Here is a 21,939-nt window from a genome sequence, read left to right as displayed (position 1 = left end):
AAATTAGGCTCGTAACCCGAAAAGTTCATAAATATTCATTTGTAAGCCGAGGTGTCACTATATATAACTAAAAAATTAAACTCAGGATTACTTTCAACCCCCACCCCTTTTGCTCTACTCCATCGCCACCTACCTTCACCCCCCTCTATGATGTACTCTTCCATAGACACCTACCTTTGCCCCCCTCCTCCCCTCTACTCCTCCATCATCACCTACCTTCACACCCCCTCCCTTCTCCTCCTCCATCGTCACCTTCCTTTCACCCTCCTCTATGATGTACTCTTCCATAGACACCTACGTTCACTGCATATAATGCTCCCCTCTACTCCTCCATCGTCACCTACTTTCACCCCCCCTCCGCTCTACTCCTCCAGGGTCGCAGACAATTTCACGAGCGTGAGAACTACGAGTTCTCTAACTACTCTCACACTCCTACTCTCTCACCAGTGAGGGGGAGGGAAGGAGGGTTGGAAATGAAGGAAGAAAGGTGGGGGAGAGAGAATAGGCAGGGGGGAGGAGGGCCTAGATACATTTCTTCCATATAGATAGGTAGACTGAGGGAGAGCTGCTTGCCAAGAGCCCTATCAGACAGGCTTCCTATTCCTCAACCCTCCCTAATATGCCACATCCTGGTCAGGACAACTTGCTCAATTGTTATTCTTGGTGTGACTCGAGAACTGACCTCGAGGCAGGGCATGGGCATGGATTATCTCCCTGGGGCACGCACCTCCCTGCCCCAGCTCTCTCTCTCTCTCTAACATAATCTATCAAGGGTCTAACATGAGGTCATTGTGCCTACCAGAAGTGTATATGTCCAAGGCTGGCCACCTGTCTGGACCATTCAAATGTATAAACACGTAATTAGTCTATTAAAATTATATATAATGCTACAATTATAAATTAATTTGTTCATGGTCATTCGTTTATCAGTATTTTAATATGAGGTATACATACGCATGTATGTATACGTTGACGTACACATATATGATTATGTGTATAGAATGATTATGATTATGTGTAATCATATATGATTATATCTAATGGAATGCATTAGTAAGTGATGTGGTGGAGGCTGACTCCATACACAGGTTCAAGTGTAGATATGATAGAGCCCAATAGGCTCAGAAACCTGTACACCTGTTGATTGACGGTTGAGAGGTGGAACTAAAGAGGCAGAGCTCAACCCCAGCAAGCACAATAAGGCGAGTATATGAACGAATGCACATGTACACTTTCAAATGAATTAAGATACCTTGAGATACACAATGACTTAGTTTAAATAGTTTAAACACATTATGGTACTGATTTTGACATGCTGATGTCTGGAAGGGAGAGGGGGTGTGGGGGGTTATTGTCTGAGGTGGAGGACCAGAGGGGGTCAGTGGAAGGATGGTGGCTGGAGGGATGCCATTGTTCTAATGGTTATGAAAACAATTATTAATGGCAGGAATTCAGTGGGTGTGTACTTCACCCGCACCATCACCATACTGTGCCCTGCTACAACCCCCCCCCCACTCCACCCATGCTGTGCGGGGCGTATTACACATTATGGGATAACCGACTGTCTGTCCATTCCTGTCTGCTCGTTATGCTGCCCTTCCTTTTGAAAATTGTCTGCTTTATCGACTTCCTTCAAGACCACACGTTAGCCTCTTATCACGCCCTCTTACCACTCTCAGGGAGCCGGCTCTTCTATACAATAGTTACCACTCAGTCCCCAAGGTGAAAGAGTGTCCGGGCATGTGACTTGTTACGTGTACTTATTTGCGATTCGTTTGGGCTGTCACGTGTGGTGATTAGTGTTGGGTAAGGCTAGGCCAGGTCAGGTCAGACTAGTCTAGGTAAGGCTAGGCCAGGTCAGGTCTGGTCAGGTCAGGTCTGGTCAGGTCAGGTCTGGTCAGGTCTGGCTAGGCCAGGTCAGGCCAGGCCAGGCTAGGCAGGGTGAGAGAAGTAAAGCGGCAGGTACTTACGTTTCCGAGAAAGTAGCGGCGATAGTATATTGTTGATTTAGATTCGACGACATCCTGAAGCTAGTAGGTGGCGGCCTCATCGCTCTCGAACTTCTTGTTGTTGTAGGGGATACGAGGCACACCCAATATCCCCCTTACATTGATCACATCACACACTAATATTTTTACTATTTCGGACACCAGATTTGTCTGTTTCGTATATGTATAATTGTTCAATATTAAAACCACAATAGAATGCTCTAAGTACTTTCGTATATTAATACATCTTCAGAAGGAATGGTTCGCTCTGAAGATGTATTAATATAAGAAAGTACTAAAGGAAATTCCTGTTTCAATTCTTCCTCCGTGGTCTGACACTCTTATTATATATTGTATATACTGAATTATATATACTATGCTTATATAATATATACTGAAATATTGTTACATTTAACGTATGAAACAAAGTATATATCTGTATTTTTAATAAAATATAAAACATTAATATTTATCAACGTATCTCTGTGAATTACATAATTTATCAGTATTGTACAGCCTGTGATCTCCACCTGGCTGGCCACTGATACCTATAAGTAGCTTTCATGTGTCCGGACACCAGCGATAGGATTGTATTATTTAACTTTAAAGAGAGAGATATTTCTTGAAATGTTGTCACATTAACGTCTACATCTTCCTTCCTTCTGACATATAGATTTTAAGGTTAATTAGCATATATGGAAATAAATTACACAATTTATAGGCTGGTGTGAAGGGCTTCACACTCTTAGAGCAAGCCATCAAGAAACTGTACAGTATCAAATGCATATATCTTCGCTTTCACTTCAGTTATATTTATGACAAGTATTTAAAGTGTAGCTTATATTTCTGCCTTTCTGTTGACATAGAAAACTTTCGTTTATTACATTATCTAGATAAAATTAGCATTGATCTTCAAAAGGTTGTAGTTGTAACATCCATTATAAACAACATTATTATTGCAAACAGTAGGAGTTTCAAAGTCTCATTTGTATGGATACCTTCTCATATAGGTGTTGTCCAGCATGATGACACAAACAAGGCAGCTAAAACTGAATGTGATAAGCCTGAAGTTGAGTGGGATATGGGCATTCCAATCTCTTCTGTCAAAGCCGCAATATTTTAGGAAATTAGGGAAGACAGAAGAGCAGTCACTGACACACAAAAGCCAGAAAGCAAGAGTATAAAGAGCTATGACATGTTTATGTGCCTCTGTAACCTTTTCCACTACCGCCCACAAGATGATATATGGGGTGCATAATTAATGAACTAAACTAAGTAAACATGTTTAGAATCGAGAATTATATGAACGGACAGCATAAAACTTCCACTAGTGTCACAATGACAGTGTGACATTGTAATTGCCAGAATTAGGCTAGGATATCGATATGTATCGCAGGTGGCTGCAGGTAATGAATAGCCCCCAATGGTGAATATTCCAATTGTAAACTATGTGAACAAGAGCTGGGACATACTCACCAACACTATATCTGTAATTGCCCTGTTATAAGTGACTTCAGACCAAATGGTATAAGGTACTTTGAACTCTGTAATTACTTCATACACTTAGGAATATTGGAAGATATTCTTATGCTGTACCCAGATTTTGCTAACGGAGGCTAATAGATCAGCCTTATATTTTATGTTCTCGCCTGATTGTTACCTTGAGGTAGGCCCGTAAGTGGTAGTCCTCTTGAACCATTAACAGTATCAATAGATGATACTGGAGATCTGTGGAAGTGCGACTGGACCCTGCGTGACGGGAGATGTATCCCTTGTTTCTTGTGATTGATTGATGAGGATTAAGCCACCCAAAAGGTAGCACGGGCATGAATAGCCCGTAAGTGGTGTTCTTGTTAGTCACAGTTGATTTTTTTTTTATTGAGGCTGGTATTTTATCCCCTGATTCCATGTATAACTAACCATCCTGTGAGATGGGAATATTTAATGAACTTATAGCTAGTTTTTGATATACACTGTGTAATCTTTCATATAGAATAGGGTAGCAGCACATTACTGTGTATACCTAAGCTTGTTAATAATAACAAAAAAAAAGTTAGTTTCTATTGATAGGGAGAGCGATGGTTCAAAAATCCTTCTTTAAAATATGAATATCTTTCCTATCTCACTAAGATCTAATCTCTGTGATTAAAATGCAAAATTGACTTTGTCACTGCCTTTTTGATAACGTATACAATCATAAGCTTATTTGTGAATCTCTATTAAACAGTAAATCAGAGAGCGTGTAAGGTTCCGTGTTCCATGTCCGAAGAAACAGGGAGATTTTACATAAATACAGTACATGATAGTTAAAGTAGCGAACGCATACCAACAAATAACGATTAGTATCTATAACAAAAATATTGTTCTATGGAGTTGATTTAATTTCCAACCATGTATTTTTAAATAAGCTTTAACGTTTTCTGGCTAGTTATGTTAGATTTGATTAAAAATACGCATTCTACTTGTTAATATCGTTAGATTTGATTAAAAATACGCATTCTACTTGTTAATATCGTTAGATTTGATTAAAAATACGCATTCTACTTGTTAACATCATAAATTAAATTTGCAATAATTTGAGCAGAGAAGTTCGACGACTGGATCACTGTGTACAGAAGGTTGATATGCCAGCAAACACTTTCCAGAGAGCAATATATCTTGGATAAGTCGCTCCACGATATTGTTGCTTGGACCATCGACTTCCTTTGATATTACATATTTACATCTTATTTTGTTATGAAATGTTATTTTTTCAGAGTAAAATTATGTTTTCTCATTTTCTGCATCCAGCATCCACATTATAGTGAGTAAATATACCATATTACTTCATTGCTTACGTAATGCTAGGAAGGTTTGAGTAGCTTTGGGTCTTTAGTGGACAGAATCTCCAATAGATGGGGCGAGTCGCCCCATCTCTCTCGACCGGGCGGGACTCGAAACTTAAATTAAAATTGCTATATCATTGGTCTCCAACATGATATATTTCCTTTGATGCACTCACAATAACGATTATAGCTCTGTCTTTCTGGAGGCATGTAATATTTTAGGCTTTATTAGCGTATCTTTATTAATTACACAACATATTGGCAAGTGCGTAGGCGTCTGCACTCCATGACCGAAAAGCTATTGAACGCCACTATAAAAACATATATATCTTCACTTGAGCTTTAAATATGTCTAATGTAATGTATTTAAAATAAAGCTTATATTTCTATCTTTCTTAAGATGTGTAAAACATTTGTGTTTATTAACGTATTTACGTAAAATAAACATTCTTCTGAGAGAGTTGCTCTGTCGCTCAGTCTATGCGGGGGTCGGAGCTCGGCGATTATTAAAATACATGAATCTTCATTAGAACTTTAAATATGTCTATGATAAAGTGTTTAACCAATGCTCATTACCACAACCCTCTCGACTTTACCAATCCCCCTCACCCTGATTTCTCTGAACCTGGTCCTGATATTCCCAAGTATTGTCATATTTTCACATTTTTTATTGTTATAAATATATGTGGTTTATATGGTAGATAACAAAATAGACAACCCCCTCATTATTCAACATTAATGATTTTCATGACTTATGAAAAAAATCAGTTATAACCTTTACCCAAATACCAAATTTGAGGACTATTGTATAGCTTATTCATTTAAAATATAATCCAGTCAAGGTTACAAATACAGTAGTTGGAGTAGTATCACCTCCATTGATAATCAACATGACTGGACTATGCTCATATGATCCCGATCCTGCATTCGATCCCAGGCGCCGGCGAGAAACAATGGGCAGAGTTTCTTTCACCCTATGCCCCTGTTACCTAGCAGTAAAATAGGTACCTGGGTGTTAGTCAGCTGTCACGGGCTGCTTCCTGGGGGTGGAGGCCTGGTCGAGGACCGGGCCGCGGGGACACTAAAAAGCCCCGAAATCATCTCAAGATAACCTCAAGATATGGACATAATCCAACATGACTGGATTATGCTCAAGATTTGGCCTAAATATTTATTAAAATACTTCAGTCCATCAAATAATGGATGGAAGCGAGTAGATTGAGGTTTCTGAATTCACGGTCACACCTGGCAACATGAATGTTGCCTCTAATGTGGCAATAGATGAAATTCTACAAGATACGTGAAGGTATAAGGTCAGTTTTCAAAGGTGTATGGTAAATACCAGTAATTAAAAAGTTGTTAGCTAAAAATATGCACATAAATGACCTATGCCACTTAAGTTTTTGACAAATGTGACCATGGTGTTATTACACACAAAGAATTACTGGCAAAGTAGGGAGATGGATCTTTAACACTAACAAAATTCAGTCAACAAAATAAAACCTAGATCATTCACTGTGAAAAGCTTAGTCCCCCCAAGGGGACTAAGTACTCTGTACTGTGCTTGCTCTGGTACTTCCACAGCCTCATATCAGACAGGGATACAAATGCTCCAGAGAGCAGTGTGTATGCAGATACAAACAATGCTCTCTTCTGTCATGTTTGGGACTAGAATCATCGTAACTGATTGGCCTTCTAAAATAATCATTCCTGTTTCTACTCTTCACAGCCGCTGTCTTGTCGAATCAGCTGATACACAACACGAACCTAAGTCATGGCTTTGTTTCTATCGACTTTCCATTCACAGTACATACTAAAGTTTTATTCTTACCTATCACTTTATTACACTCATCCCATTCATCTCTCTCCTATTCTTATCTTTTGCCTTACTCTTACCTAATTCTAGGAATTACCTTCTCTCCCTGCTCCTCACCTCACTCTTGCTGTATTTATTACCCATGTTTTTATCATGCTATTTTTTACGGGCTCACCATAGCCCGTGCTACATGGACACTTCGTTCCGAGTAGCTAAATCTGAAACATATCATGCTCACACCAGACAGCACCGCTCCTGTACCAGGAAAGTCCACTACGGGCTCACTATAGCCCGTGCTATTTACCCCGCTCCTGTGCCAGGTAAGTTACAGGCTCACTATAGCCCCTGCTACTTGGAACTTGTTTCAAGTAGCTGAATCTATAACAACATATCACGCTGCTGAAAGCCTATGAAATTGCTAAATTGGCAACTCGTCATCCAGTGATACATAAAACAATTCATCCCAGCCTAGAGAACAATCACCACCACCAAAACACACTCGCACCTCAACAAAGCATATCTACACCAGAGTAGCTGAAGGTTCGCCCTCTGCAATATGGTATCTTCAGGCAACCAAATTAGAAACGTTAAATATCCCAAAAGGAATCCACAGGGAAATAGCAGTTAGGTTATAAAGACTACGTCTAGGTTACAGATGCAACTGGGAGATTGGTGAACCCCAACAGAGTGAATCTTCTGCCAAACTGTCACAGAAAAGCCATTACTTCACTATCTTCTAGAATGTGAAGCAACCAACGACCTTAGAAGAGCTTTAAGAGTCCCTGATTCTTGCAGTAACCACCCTGAAGTCATCAACACAGCCACTCTCCTGGTCAAAAAAAGGTGTCCAGCAGCTGGACACCCCACATAAAGACTGTCAAGCAGTATCCTCCCCCGCGATAGCAACTTGACGATTAAATGCGACCTCAGAACACTGAAAAAGAATTACTGAACAAAAAGTTGTACCACTTACAGGCTATTCATGCCCGTGCCACCTCTTGGGTGACAATATTCATAAATTGATCATCTCTCTGCACATCTGCTGCCAGGTAAGTACGACAGGCTCGCCATAGCTAGTGCTGCTAGGAACTTTTTGTTCCGAGTAAATGAATCTAAAAAACAACATTCTCCTTTCCAATCACAATACTGGTCCAGGACAGACCGAAGCGTCATTTCTTCATCCTATGGTGTGTGGTTTAGTCATGTTGTTGTGAATCATTGTCCCACAGGTTGTGAGTAGCCATGTCATACAGCCTGGTTGACCAAACTACCAACCCAGGTGCTCGGTTGGAGACCCAGGCCGCAAGGACTTTGATCCTTAGAATCTTCCATATGTAACCCCCCAAAATATAAGGTATTCTTTCCTACATCCACAGCATAGTCCAAGTAAAGGCTGGTTACATTTTGGTTGGCTTCTGCCCAAAATCCAGAAGAGGACCTTCATGAGCCACACTAACTGACCTCTGGTAAATCAAATAATGTAAAATGTTTTCCAATATACTTCCAATAAATTTAAAGATATGATTGTTAAATCCTTTATAATTCTGTAAAACAGTAACTTTGGTATTACAGGCAAAAATAATACCAAACATGGAACTCAAAATAATTATTATTTTAAATGACATTCAGCCTTTAACAGAAGCAGATACAGTGGAATGATTACAGTGAGAGGGGCTTGACAAAGCCTCATCAAATAAGCTTACTAACTAGCCTGATATCAAATTGACATAAGCTTTCATTTAATATTCTGTATAAACAAGAAAATATGGAATCCATACACAAGCTTTTTAAACTGCATGCACACCAACACCACAGCAAAAGCATGCATGAATGCACGCTCTCGCTCGCTCGCTCTTTCACACACAAGAGTCGAATTCAACTAATCTTTAAATTGAGAGCAAAACTTTCCACTGATCCTGTTCAGAAATTAGAATTTCTTATACGATCATGAACATTTAGTTCAATCCTTTGTTTTAAACACTAATGGAGTAAACTGAAAGCTTGATGCAATATTGAAGACAGTAGTCTTAACTCAAAACTCAAAAACTTCAATATGAAGTTGAGATCTACACTCCGCATGTGTGAATATGTACAAATATTAATAATGCTTTCTATGCTGCACTGAACTGCTTAACATTCATCCCTGACAGTTTAGGGCTGTTATCTATGCACAGAAATGAAAACCTACTATTATTAGTATGGAGAAGGGCAACAGTATCACCAAATTCTTCCCTCATAATTTGAGAGGAGGGGTAAAGGGAATGGGGGGCGAGTGAAGAGATGTGCTATATCAGTAGAGGCAGCTCCCTACAAGTGCTCACAATGGTTCTTGAAAGTGAAACATCCTTAGTCACTATATTGCCTGTTTTGCATGTAAGTATTTTAACAATTTTAAACTAAAAATTGCTAGGTGTATTGCTGAATAACTTGAATACCAATGTTGAATGATCATTTTATTGGTGATTTAAGAATTTGACCCCATCATGTATATAGCAATATCAGATGAAGGTCAATTTATAAAATAAACCTTTGGGGCTAGTCTTTTGCAGTATCTCAGCATACACGTTCTGAAAATCAAATCATTTTCAATAATCATAGTCAAATGTAACAGTGCATCCTTCACAACACGTTTCTTCACATTCCAACACAGTTGTGTTTAGGCCGTCAAGTGCTGTCTTCATACACGTAGGAAAATGTAAACCTAAAGTAATAAATTAGTCCACATCCATTGGTTCCGTAGGTTTCTCAGTAGAGTGCTGCTGAGTTTCATTAGTCTTTGGGCCATTAGGTTGCTCACCCTCTGCCTTGTCTCCACTTTCTTTCTTCTCTGCTGGAGGAGGCTCTTCAACCTGTAACAAGCAGAACATCAATTAAATAGGCTTCATACTACATTTCTTAACAAGAATTGGAAGTAATTATCAAAAAGAAGGCACCAAACCGAGAAGGCTATGTAGCACCATCAAATGCGCGGGATAATCAGAAGGTGCTAAATATCACCAAGGATACCAATACGAGAACAGAAACGCATAAGGCGAACGATATCAAAAGTATCCGAGTCACCAAGAATACTATCGAGAGACAAGCGACCGCGGGGGACGGTCGGAAAACAAGACACGCTCGTCCCGGAAGGCAGGACATTCAACAAGGATATGCACGACTGTAAGGGGGACAATGCAATTAGGACAATAAGGAGCAGGGCGGCGCTCCAAGTGACCGTGAGTTAAGCGAGTATGACCAATACGCAACCTCGCCAGAGCCGTTTCCCATCGCCGGTTACTGTGGTAGGAGGACGGCCACGAGGACACAACTTTTAAGAGAACGTAGTTTGTTACCAGTAACAGACGACCAACAAGCCTGCCAATGGGTAAGGATGGAGGAATGGATAACCGGGTAAAAGTCGGAATAAGGAATACCTTTACGAGATGGGACAAGAGCGGACAGCCTCCCTGGCGGCAGCATCCGCATGCTCATTTAAAGACACCAATATGGCTGGGAACCCAACAAAACTCAACCGACTTAAATTTACTGTGAACAAGAAACAGCCAATGCTGGATCTCAACCACTGGATGAACCGGATTAAAGAACCCGAGAGCCATGAGGGCACTACGAGAGTCAACAAAAACTACAAAGGAAGATTGACAACGAGAGAGCATAGAGAATAGCATAACGCTTCGCTGTGAAGATGCTAGTCTCCGGAGGTAAGCGACACATAAGTGTGATTACATTAACAATTTGGGAAATCTTGGCTGATTTTTTTTTGTGGTGGGGGGGTGGAGGATCTGGTGCATTAATGACAAGCAAGAGCCACGTGGGTAACTTCATAAAGTGCATCAAAGAAAATGCAAACTGGAAAGATTACATACATTTTGCTGCAAACACAACACTTTGAATTAAATATTGTAGAGTAAAGCTTACCTTGGGCTTAGGCTTGGGTTTGTTAATGATGGGATTCACTAGTGCATCAAACGCGCACTTTTCGGAACGCACTTGTGATGCTGTGATAGGTAGATCTACATGGAGTGAAGTAGAGGTTATTAATCCTAGATTTTTATCAACCCAATCTTGCTTTTCTGCAATGGCCTTCTCCACCTGTAAAATTAAACAAATTATAAACAAAAAAAAGATAAAGGATAATTAAATGTGGCTGTCTCAAAAGTAAACAATACAATTTCTAAGACCCTAGTTTAAGCAAACTTTTTTTTTTTTTTATTCAACAGTCTCCTGGGGTAGAAAACATGGTAGCATTTGTACACACCTCATATTGAAGCAAGTTCACACTATATATTATTTTCCCATGTTTAAACCTTAAGAAAGGTATGGGGTTAGAAAAAGAAGTGTTACAGACATGGGTTTAATTTTAAAATTTCCTCAATAGCAGAAATGTTGTCTGGTGTAAATGTGCTGGCTAGGCATCACTAAGAAGCAATATCAAGATCATAAACTCTGTTATAAAATATTTAGTTCCAATTCAATCTTTCATTTGTGGTGCATAAGTTCAACCATGTCATGTATTGTACTAGGTCTAACATTATGTTAGAAAATTTCAATTTTGGTTCAGTACTATGTATCTTACCAGATACAAGTCTCCTATTCCTTTCCCATTTTCATTACTTTATAGTTATCCAAGAAAGTGTAATGAAAATGGGCAAGGGAGATACTTGTACCTTTCTGGGTGCCAGGCCAGTCGATGGGAGACATAGAATGCTCCACACACATGTGCATTTCTATAGGCCATTGCTCTTTGTGCCTCTCTGAAGGGGCCAGGTCCTGGCTCGTGGTCCCCGGTAGGCCTAGAACTTCATTCACACTGACTGATGCCAAAGTCTAATAATATACATACTGTATCAGCCTAGATAGCTCCAAGAAGCCGAAGTGGCTCCCTCCAGAAAAGAATTGGGAGCGGACATAATCCCAAGACTAGCACTAGAAGCTCATATAAACTTGATAACATAAGCAGCATATAGGAAGTTAGCAAACATAAGATCATTTGAGAATCTAAACAAGGAGGCTTTTGAGTCCATTCACACTGCTTATGCAAGACCATTACTCGAGTATGCAGCTACAGACTGAAATCCACACCTTGTGAAGCATAAATAGAAACTTGAGAAAGTTCAGAAGTTGACAACTAGATTAGTACCAGAATTGAGATCCCATGGCTATAACTTACCCCTCACCAACATTAATAGGAGAGAAGAAACAAAAGAAATGTGATAACTACATACTAATCTTCAAGAGAATACACAAAGTGGATAAGAGTGGGTTTAATTAAATAATTTAATTTGATAGTGGATATTTAAATTAAAGGGATAGAACAAAGGGACATCAGTGGAAGCTAGACATTCAATTGCGTAAAAGAGATGCAAGAAAGTTCTCACTCCCTGTACGGATTGACGGCAAATTGAATGCACCGAAGGAAAAAGCTGCTAAACCGAACTCCATCCACAAGTTTAAAAAACGAAATTACAGTATGATGAAAATGTTAATGTTAAGAGAGGAGACATTAACTTGCAAGGTATAAAAGCTAGGAAGTGGGGCATAAAGAGCTAGACCTCACTTCACTGTAGTCATTGACAGGTAAGCACATACAGACATTTTGAATGCTTTATTGATCTCCCGTGCAACAACTGACATACGACTAAAGTAAAAAAAACTTTATAAAAGATTTTTAATTAAACTTGTATTTACATACAATTAAACACTTTCATTAATTTCATTTGAATAGCCCTCATACATATCATTAGTGTAAACAGGCAAACCTATAAAGTATTGAAAGACTTCCAAATCTAAGTCGAGAACAAACAATGAATTACTTTATTCACTCACGTACGTATTCTTGAAGATATCCTCACAGTGTACCCAAAATTTACCAATGCAGGCTACTGAACATATGACCCTGTATGACTAGCCATCCTGCGAGACGGGGACTTTAATTACCACTGCTGCCTTAGTCACTCTTGTGTTGATGATATCCTCAGTGTGTACCCAAAATTTACCAGTGCAGGCTACTGAACACATGGCCCTGTATGACTAACCATCCTGCGAGATAGGGACTTATTATCACTGCTACCTTATTCACTCTTGTGCTCACGATATCCTCATAACAAACCCAGTCTGTCAGTGCAGACCATCACATGCCTCTGTATGACTAACCATCCTGTGTGATGGGGATTTTTTAGCATCACGTAGCTAGCTTTTTGACACACTGTACTCCCCTTCATATAGTCTAGGGTAGCTGCACAAATGCAGATGTACCTAATGTATTAATAAAAACAAAATTTAAACTGCAACTTTTAAATAATGTTTAGTTTCTCCTATCCTGAAATTCAAGTTAAGAGAACTAGACTTCATATTCTGACAAGCAATGACAAGCACATAAAAAAACACAGTAGGCAATACTAGTAGACAAATTGACAAGGCCTTTATCAAATTGGCAATTTAATAAAGTTCTTATAAGCAAGAGATCAGTAAAAAAAATTATTTCCTAATCTTAATTTTTTTCCTACATCCTTGTCAGAACTTCAGGTTTTCTTCAAGTATGTTGTTATAACTACAATTTTAATTTGACTTACTTTTTCCACCTGTGCACCATCAAGGTGGTTATATTTCTCGTCACCCTGATGGAACTGCTCAGTTGCTTTACGTGCCAACTGAACAGAACTCAACAGGTATTCGAAAGCAGCAGGAAGTTCCTCACGTTCTCGCTTCCTCCCCTTTATTGGCTCTCCTTGTTTCTGAGTAGAACAAATTATTTATATAATTATTATGTTTAAAAGAGGCACATGTTGCTTAAGTATTGCCATGTTCAATAAAGAACTGCAAGCTCCAAGGATATCAATACAGGCAGGATAACATCTCTATCAGTGTCTCTGATAATACAAAAACAAGGCTTCATTAAAGATTACATTATTTCTACTGTACACTGCATGTGAGTGGGAGAAAGAATATTGGGATGGAGTATGATCATTTGTTATTATTATTTATGAGAATAAAATAAAATGTAAAATTATAATGTATGTGTGTTATACACACGGTATTATATATTAAATCCAAAATTCCCTTGAACAAGGAATCAATGCAATACACACACCTTTAATTCTGCTAATTTATCCAAGTACACTTGCTTATTGCAATCTTCTCCTTCCTCATATAGCCAAGTCTCTGTATCTTCTAACTGAAGGCTTAATTTTTCCTTATCGCTCGAGCTAATATATTGATCTAGGTCATCGTAAATACGGCTGCGCACATCGTAAACATACTCCTCGACAGCATTCTAATAAGAAAAAAAGGAACAATGTTCAAAATAAAGGATAAAACACTCCAACTTGTACAGTATTGTATCAGACTATAAACACTACACCACACAATGATACACACACGTACAGTACATATGTTCAGACAAGCTGACCTCAATCACTTTGGTCGTCTGATTACATAGATGTCACTGTAGTTACATGTTGACCTATGACTAACAACCAAATTGTAACTTGAAATTTATATGATTACATAAAAATTTAACCTTACCTTAGCATTAATGCGTTCATTTTCTAACTTGTCAGCTTGTACCATTTGAGATTCGCGTTCCACTAAGGAATTCAGCTCTGAAGGACTATAGGACTTCACAACTTCTTTAATTGGCAGTTCTACTGTCTTTAAGACCTTTTTCCCTTTCTTTTCACTACCTTCATTCTGTACAAGTAAAAACAGAAAATTATTCAATATTCTTGGGCACTTTAAAAATTCTTAAATCAATTATTCCATATTTCTTCCTCACTCTCTCACTACCACAGTTCTTCACAAAAGGCAAGTGCACATGATGATGAGGCAGGATGGATAACTAGACATTAAACTGGAAACTGTAGTACCTAACAAGAAACAGAGGTAAGGTACATAGCAACTGGAAAAGATGCAGGGATAAGGGTGATTTCAACAGAAAACTAGATAGTTTTCTTCAAGAAGTGCCGGACCAACTGGACTGTGTGGGTATGTGGGCCTGCGGGCCGCAGCAGCCTGTTGGACCAATCTCTAACAAGGCAAGCCTGGCCTCGGGAGAAGTAGAACAACTCCCAGAACTCCATCAAGCAGGTAATGATTTAGGATAGGACAAAGGAATGAAATGCTGCCCGCAAAAATTAACGTTTGGGGCTTCTTTGACCCTCGCTTTTCATTCATTTCTCTACCCCATCACATGCCACTCAGCTTTACCACAATACCTTGATAACATTCAACAGTGTTTACTTATATGTATATATATTTTTAAATGAGATCACGAAGAGAAGAGGAACAAAGGGAGATGGAGTAAGCTATTGTTACCTTGGCTGGTGTCGGAGCCTCTGCTGATTTATCTGCATCCATTTTCTAGCCAAAAGAAAAAAAATTGCACATTACTATTTCAATAATTACTTGAAACAATTTCAATAATTCCCTCAAGAGTATTTATATTTTAAAACTTTAGTTGTATCCAAGTGTCCGTAACTGATTAAGATTTTTGCACAAGTTATATAGCTATGCAAGTGTAGAATGTAGCAGTTCTTACTACTTGCAGTGAACAGCAGGCTTGCTTCAGGAAAAAAAGTTCACACTAAAGTATCTCGGAATACAGGGCACTGATGCAATTTCAAGGTGTATAAATGACTAAAAAATGCAGGAAATATCGCACAAGCACCTCTTATTGTGCTTGTCGGGGATGGAGCCTAGGCTCCCTGGTCCCACCCCTCCACTAGTCTCCAGATTCCCGAGTTCTTTGGACTTATCGAATCAATATTTGAAACAGTATAGTGCATCTCCATTGACTTATTTCTTCGTGCATTCCATTTGTTCACTACTAACACAAATATTCTAATATGTCTGTGGCTCATTTGACTACTCTGCCTCCACCTGTGTCCCCCTGTTTGAGTACCACTCACGTTAAATAAAGTCAGGCCATGTCTACCCAATTCCCCTTGAGAATTTGTTAATGTCGTTATCATGTCTTCCTTAACTAACTTCCAGCAACATGAGGTTTAAATCCTGTAGACTTTCTTAATAACTCTTACCTCTTAGTTCTGGAACTACCCTGGTGACATATGTATTGAGCTTTCTCTAACTTTATCGTGTGCTTGATTACAAACACTTCCCATTTGAGCCACATATTCCAGGAATGGACTGACAGGTATGAATCTGAATAATTCTTCACACATTTCTATAGGCAGTTCTAATGTTGGCCAACCTAGCATATGCTATGATATTCTTTTATTGTTGGCTGCTTCAGGATACAGATTGCAGTTCCGGTACAGATTGCAGTAGGGAGCCGGTCGGCCGAGCGGACAGCACGCTGGACTTGTGATCCTGTGGTCCTGGGTTCGATCCCAGGCGCCGGCGAGAAACAATGGGCAGAGTTTCTTTCACCCTATGCCCCTGTTACCTAGCAGTAAAATAGGTACCTGGGTGTTAGTCAGCTGTCACGGGTTGCTTCCTGGGGGTGGAGGCCTGGTCGAGGACCGGGCCGCGGGGACACTAAAAACCCCCGAAATCATCTCAAGATAACCTCAAGTTCAAGTGTTGAGCATAGTTCTGAAATTTCATTTGCAGCTCGGTAATTTTATTTTCCTATAAATTACATTTAACAAAAAGCCCAGAATCGAGACATGCCATGTACTGAAATATATATATATTTTTTTTGTAATAAAGATATTTACTTACATTGACATTATTATTCATCAGGAGCTCATATACAAAAAGCTTAAATGTGTAAAACAAACAAATTTTCTTTACGAGATGTACAAGCTTTTTTTTTTCTATGAAAAAAAGTCAAATTCACTCTGCTGTTTAGAATTAGTGGCGGCTTATTTTCAAGCAAACACAATATAATCTTTGACTTTACTCTTCTCCATTTTATCCAGGCAGAAGCCTCAGTACCCTATGAATTTCGGGAAAACTACACGGCAAGATGAAATCTTTAGTAAAATAATGCAGTAAATCCATCGTAGAAACAAAGCATTGAAAGAAACAGCATATAATAAAACTGATCTGGAAACCCTACTGCAAAATCAACTGTATGATTTCTACTGACAAAGTTCAAGTGGACTTACCTCCTGCTGGCCTCCTTCCTCAGCAGGAGGCTGATTCTCGGCTCCACCTTCCTGGTTATTTACTGCTCCATCAGTTGTCTGTAAAAATATCCAAAATAAATTTCCAGTACTGTTAAATTTGTAAAAATTCCATAATTAACCCTTAGCAGCAGTTATCGTCATATGTTTATTTATAGAGTAATGCAGTTATTGCCATATGTCAATATAAATAATTATTGTCTGGGTTTTATATGTATGATGCAAATAAGGATATAATAGGTCTATGTGGATGTAATGGAGTTTACCTTAATCCTTAAAAAAAAAAAAAAAGAAGCATTGACTGTAATGAAATTCCATTTTCTGGCTGAGCCCCAGAGGTTTCCTGGAGTTATTGGGCTAATATGCATGCGATGCATTATACCAGGGCTTTAGTCAATTGAGTTCTGCCTACTGGGGACCACTAACCAGAACCTGGGACCCCTCAGAGGCTCAGGAAACAATGGTCCTGGAAAACCCCCCCGTGGTTGTGGGTTACCTTATCTGCCATTGACCGGGGTTAGGGACCCAGAAAGGTAGGCGTAACACAACAGACCCCCACAAGGTAAGAAAAATGCAAACGAAAGCCGAACGGAGATAGAACTCCCTCAATTCCCAAGGAAACAAGCAAGCAACACACCACGCCATCACGTCGCTCGTTCGCGCAGCTTCTTTCCCTAAGGGAGGAGAAAGGGGAAACCCCATACCCACTACGCCAGCTACCTAGCCTCAGTCCAGAAGCTAAACATCAAAAAGCAAAACGAAACCGTCGACCAGAGGGAGGGAGGGTGCCAGGGAGCCTCTGGGACTCACCCAGAAAATGGCATTTCATTACATTCAATGCTGGTTTTCTGTGGGGAGTCTCTACGCCTCCTTCAAGCTACATAACCAAGGATAAGTACAACGAGGGACACACCCAGGAGGCGGCCACCACATGCTCTTCAACTCTAAAGCATGACAACCGGCTGCAACCCAATTCAACACACGAACACCCAGGAGCAGGAACGTTAACCAACTATTGGGCAGCTAGGACCCTGTTCGACCTCTAAAATCCCCACGCTCGAATATTAGCCTTCCACGGGAAGGCTGATTGGCTCCCGTGTTTGGAAATTGCACAAGCAGCAACCTTCCGAATGTCATGGGCATGACGATAGACCGCAGGCTGTGTAGACATAACCCTGGGAGACCCCCGAGCCCGTGAACAGGGAATGTGGGAAACTGGCCAAGATCATCCCCTCCCCTGGTCATAGAAGCTAAAGCGCACAAGTAACGACGAACAGCTGCAACCAGGGACAATACATGATGCACCCCTGGCCTGACCAACCAAGCATCCCTCCAGAAAGCAGCCATCTCATTATCTGCCAGAAAAGAAGAAGGCTGCAATCGCACAAACTGACCACCAGGATCAAAAATAGCAGAAACCCCTGTGCTAGGAGAGTATGAAGCTCGCCAACCTTACCCCCAGATGAGGTCAGGTTGAGGAGCACCGTGCCAACCAGCCGAAGACAGCCCCAGAAGAGGCACTGGCCGTTCCTTACAATTTGTTTTTGGGACAAAAGCTGCACCAAAGGCCCACCCTGACGAGCAGAACTGGAGTCCCAGCATGACCACAAAACACGTGCCAAGACCTAAGAAGCGCAGTCTGCAGGATAGGAAGACCCTAGAACCCTAGAAGAGGAAGTCCAGGGTGCACAGGAGGTAAACCAAGGACCTATAGAACCCCCAAAGAGGACCCAAGAGAGAAAGAAAACCTTCAGAACAAAACCGAAGAGCCCAAAGGAACCTGGAATCGAACCCAGGGGGGTAGCCCAAACCACCACAATTGCCGATGGGAATGCACCACAGAAAGAAAGGACAAAACAGACTACCCAGACTGAACCCCGAGTCAAACACCCTGAAACGGACCGAAAACTGAGGGACAAAAGGCGCAGGAGTAAGCAAAGCAAACTGCCAGGGACATCAGGCCCTAAATCCAGGGCCCAGACCCAAACAGACAGAAAACACAAAACCAGGTGAAAAAAAAAAAAAACATTCTCAAGTGTTCCCAGAGGAACAGAAGGGCAGAATGTTCTAGAAGAATAATAAAATAGAAATGGCAACGGGAGGATAAAACTCAACGGAGGTGAAAAAACGCCCCCAAAACGCGAGCACATACTCCCAGGCACATGTAAACAAACAAAACGCAGAAAGAAAATGACCACCAAAACAAAAGACACGGCTGATGCAAGAGCCAAAATCACACCAGCAAATGTGGGAATTAAGCAGACTTAACCCTGGGAGACCCCAAGCCTGTGAACAGGGAATGTGGGAAGATACACAGGATGAACCCCTCCTCCTCCCCCCAGAAGGCACAAAGCCAAAGCAGGGGCAAACAGCCACAAAACTGCTAGCGGGCTCCTCTAGGCACCCGCAATGGAGGCCCCAGGCCAGAGCAGTACGCCACCCCTGAAGAAAAAGCAGAAAAAAGGGGAGGGGGGGAGGCTGCTGGTAGGACCCACAAGCCTTGGCAGGAGGAGCAGGCTTGAGTACCTTCATCCCCAACCCAAATGGGGCAGCGTCCCCGAAGCTGCTCAAGTCTCATCACCAATTATACCCCAAAACCCTCGGAGCCAAGAACAGAAGGAAGAGGGGGGGGGGGGGGGGACCTGGATGACCAAATTTTGGCTTAACCAAAATGGGACATCCAGGTGGGCAACCATCCTACTGCATTGCAGCAATCTAACCATAACTATAGCCACCAGTCAGACCCCCAGCAGGCGAGGAAAGAAAACCCCCCCACAAAAGTGTAACATCCCCAGAGGAAACAGGAACTGGCCACCACGTAGGAAGGTAGGCAGGCTGCACAACACCTGGACACCCCAACCAGCACGATACCAATCCCTACCCAAGGCCAAACAAAGGCCACGAAACCACAGCTGGCCCCAAGGGCGGGGGCCAAGTGCTGAGCATCAAAAACCCCTAAGGAATTGGTTCCCGAACGCACCAGAGAAGAGAACCCTAGCACGCAAGGGTAGTATTGGCAGGACGCTTAGGGAAGGAGGGGCCCCTTAGCATATACAGCCCCTGGTACTCTTCAGGACACCTGGCCACCACACTGACACCCCAGATGACTCAACGAACGTATACTCTGCTTGGAAACCGAGGCAAGAGATGATGTCCATCCTGGATATCTTTAGCCAACAAACTGAGGTTGGGTAGCCGGGCGTGGTGGATGTGGGGCTCCCCCTTCCCCCTTTGAGGGGAGGGGATGCATGCACAGACTAGCGACATGATGGCATGGTGTGATGTTTGCTCGCTTCCTTGGGAACTGAAAGTTCTCTCCATTTGGCTTGTTTGTATTTTTCTTACCTTGTGGGGTTTTTTGTTATGCCTACCTTTCTGGGTGCCTAACCCCGGTCAATGGTAGATAATGTATACCCCCAACCACAGGGAGGTTATCCAGGACCATTGTTCCTGTGCCTCTCTGAGAGGGGCTAGGTTCTGGCTCGTAGTCCTGGGTAGGCAGAACTCCACTGACTAAAGCCCTGGTCTAATGTATTGTTTATTAGCCCGACAGCTCCAGGAAGTCGTAGGGGCTCCCCACAGAAAACCTGCTCTCTTTAGTCACTAATAAATGATGCAAATGAAGTCATAAAATTGTGGCTTTAAAGTATTGACCAAACCACACACTGGAAATTGAAGACACTACAATGTTTCGGTCTGTCCTGGACCACAATTTAATTGATAATGGTCCAGGATGGACTGAAATGTCATCTCCAATTTCTTGTGTGTGGTTTGGTTAATAAATGTTACTCATTAGTTACTTTATGAATGCAGTTATCATCGTATGACGACTTATATAATTGTTGCCTGGGATTTACCTGTATGATGCAATAAGGATATAGTTGGTCTATGAAGGATGAAATGGAGTTTTCCTTGACCTTCGAAAAAAATCCTGCTTTCCATTGTTACTTCTAAATCCTGTTACTCATTACTTACTTACTAGGTGAATGGGGCTATTGCCATATGACTCGTCTGTGAGTGCCACAGTGGTGGCTCACGCCTTCATTTGTCAACACACACTCACCCATATGGTGCCAATTAGGCCATATGTCATTGCCCAGAGCCAAACACCACTGAATATTTTGTTCATGTTCTTTTTACTACTCTATTTGCTTGCAATGGAATATACCAGGTAAACCAATCATCAATTGAATCATTGTTATGTGAATTATAAAGTTATTTAACACACACGCACACTTGTAAATAATAGTGCAACATCAGAGGATAACACTGGAAGTACGAGACGTTGACAAGCACTAGACAGCCTCCACCCAATAAAACAAATATTTACTTATTTACATATTTTTCTTACATATTGAATACAAATACATAATTCATTTTGAAAGTTTAATTTTTGTTTGTTGCACATAAGCAGGTATTTTTCCACAGCCATTGGCTAAGGGTTAAACTTTACTTTTCAAAAGAAACTAGTAAATGCACTCAACTAACCTTGTCTTGCTTCTCCTCTGTCTCCATTGTTTCTTGAACTTCCTCAACATTCTCTCTCTTCTCTGTCAATGAAGCTGAAGCAACAGTGAACAGGCCATGAATGTTCACTCGTACTTTAACTTTGACCTGCCAATATCAGAGCATACAAATGATAAGATGCTACATAATTCAAAAAACACCATCTTTGACATAGATACAACTTGTTAGAGCAAAACTAAATAAATACAGTGAGAAACATTGAAAATAGGTCATCAAAATAATTCCCATCCAGCAAATCTCCTGACTTTTACCCAAAAAACACAACTTCTCCAGGCAATGACGACTACACTACAAGAGATAGAGACTTTGTACTTGGATTTTTGCGCTTCCTTGGTGCTAATTAACAATACCAAAAGAACAGGTACCGTTTTGGAACACTATTTTCGGCGCACAACCAGACTGTAGCAATAAATGCAGCGCCTCACAGTGGTTAAATAATTAGTTTTTGCTTAAGACATGTTTATAAGTTACATATCAACAGATTGTAAATTATACATGCATTTGTGAGAAATGTTATTGAATATATTAGTCTGACTCAATTTATTATTGACAGACGTGTGCATGGCTTTAAATTGACATTGTGATAAAATGAAAGTTAATATGACAGGACGGAAACGGACCCCAATGTCACTCTCTGACGTTGGCATGTAAAACAGAGCGAGGATCACCTGTCACGTGCCCAAGGGAGTCCCGACACA

General features: G+C 40.8%; 1 protein-coding gene across 1 annotated transcript in view; it reads right to left on the bottom strand.

Annotated features, from left to right (window-relative positions):
* Window positions 1-8,220: 8,220 nt before the first annotated feature.
* Hsp110 (heat shock protein 70Cb) overlaps window positions 8,221-21,939 on the bottom strand; it is a 39,854-nt gene continuing 26,135 nt past the window's right edge. The window contains 8 exon segments of the mRNA XM_045767695.2: window positions 8,221-9,478; window positions 10,545-10,718; window positions 13,199-13,360; window positions 13,717-13,899; window positions 14,151-14,315; window positions 14,940-14,984; window positions 16,697-16,774; window positions 21,203-21,328. Of these exon segments, the coding sequence (XP_045623651.2) occupies window positions 9,344-9,478; window positions 10,545-10,718; window positions 13,199-13,360; window positions 13,717-13,899; window positions 14,151-14,315; window positions 14,940-14,984; window positions 16,697-16,774; window positions 21,203-21,328 (1,068 nt within the window). The 3' untranslated portion in view covers window positions 8,221-9,343.

This window comes from Procambarus clarkii, chromosome 72 (genome assembly GCF_040958095.1).
Source record: "Procambarus clarkii isolate CNS0578487 chromosome 72, FALCON_Pclarkii_2.0, whole genome shotgun sequence".
Taxonomy (NCBI): Eukaryota; Metazoa; Arthropoda; class Malacostraca; order Decapoda; family Cambaridae; genus Procambarus; species Procambarus clarkii.
Note: the sequence above shows the minus strand (reverse complement) of the source record. Positions and strands in the feature narration are given on the sequence as shown.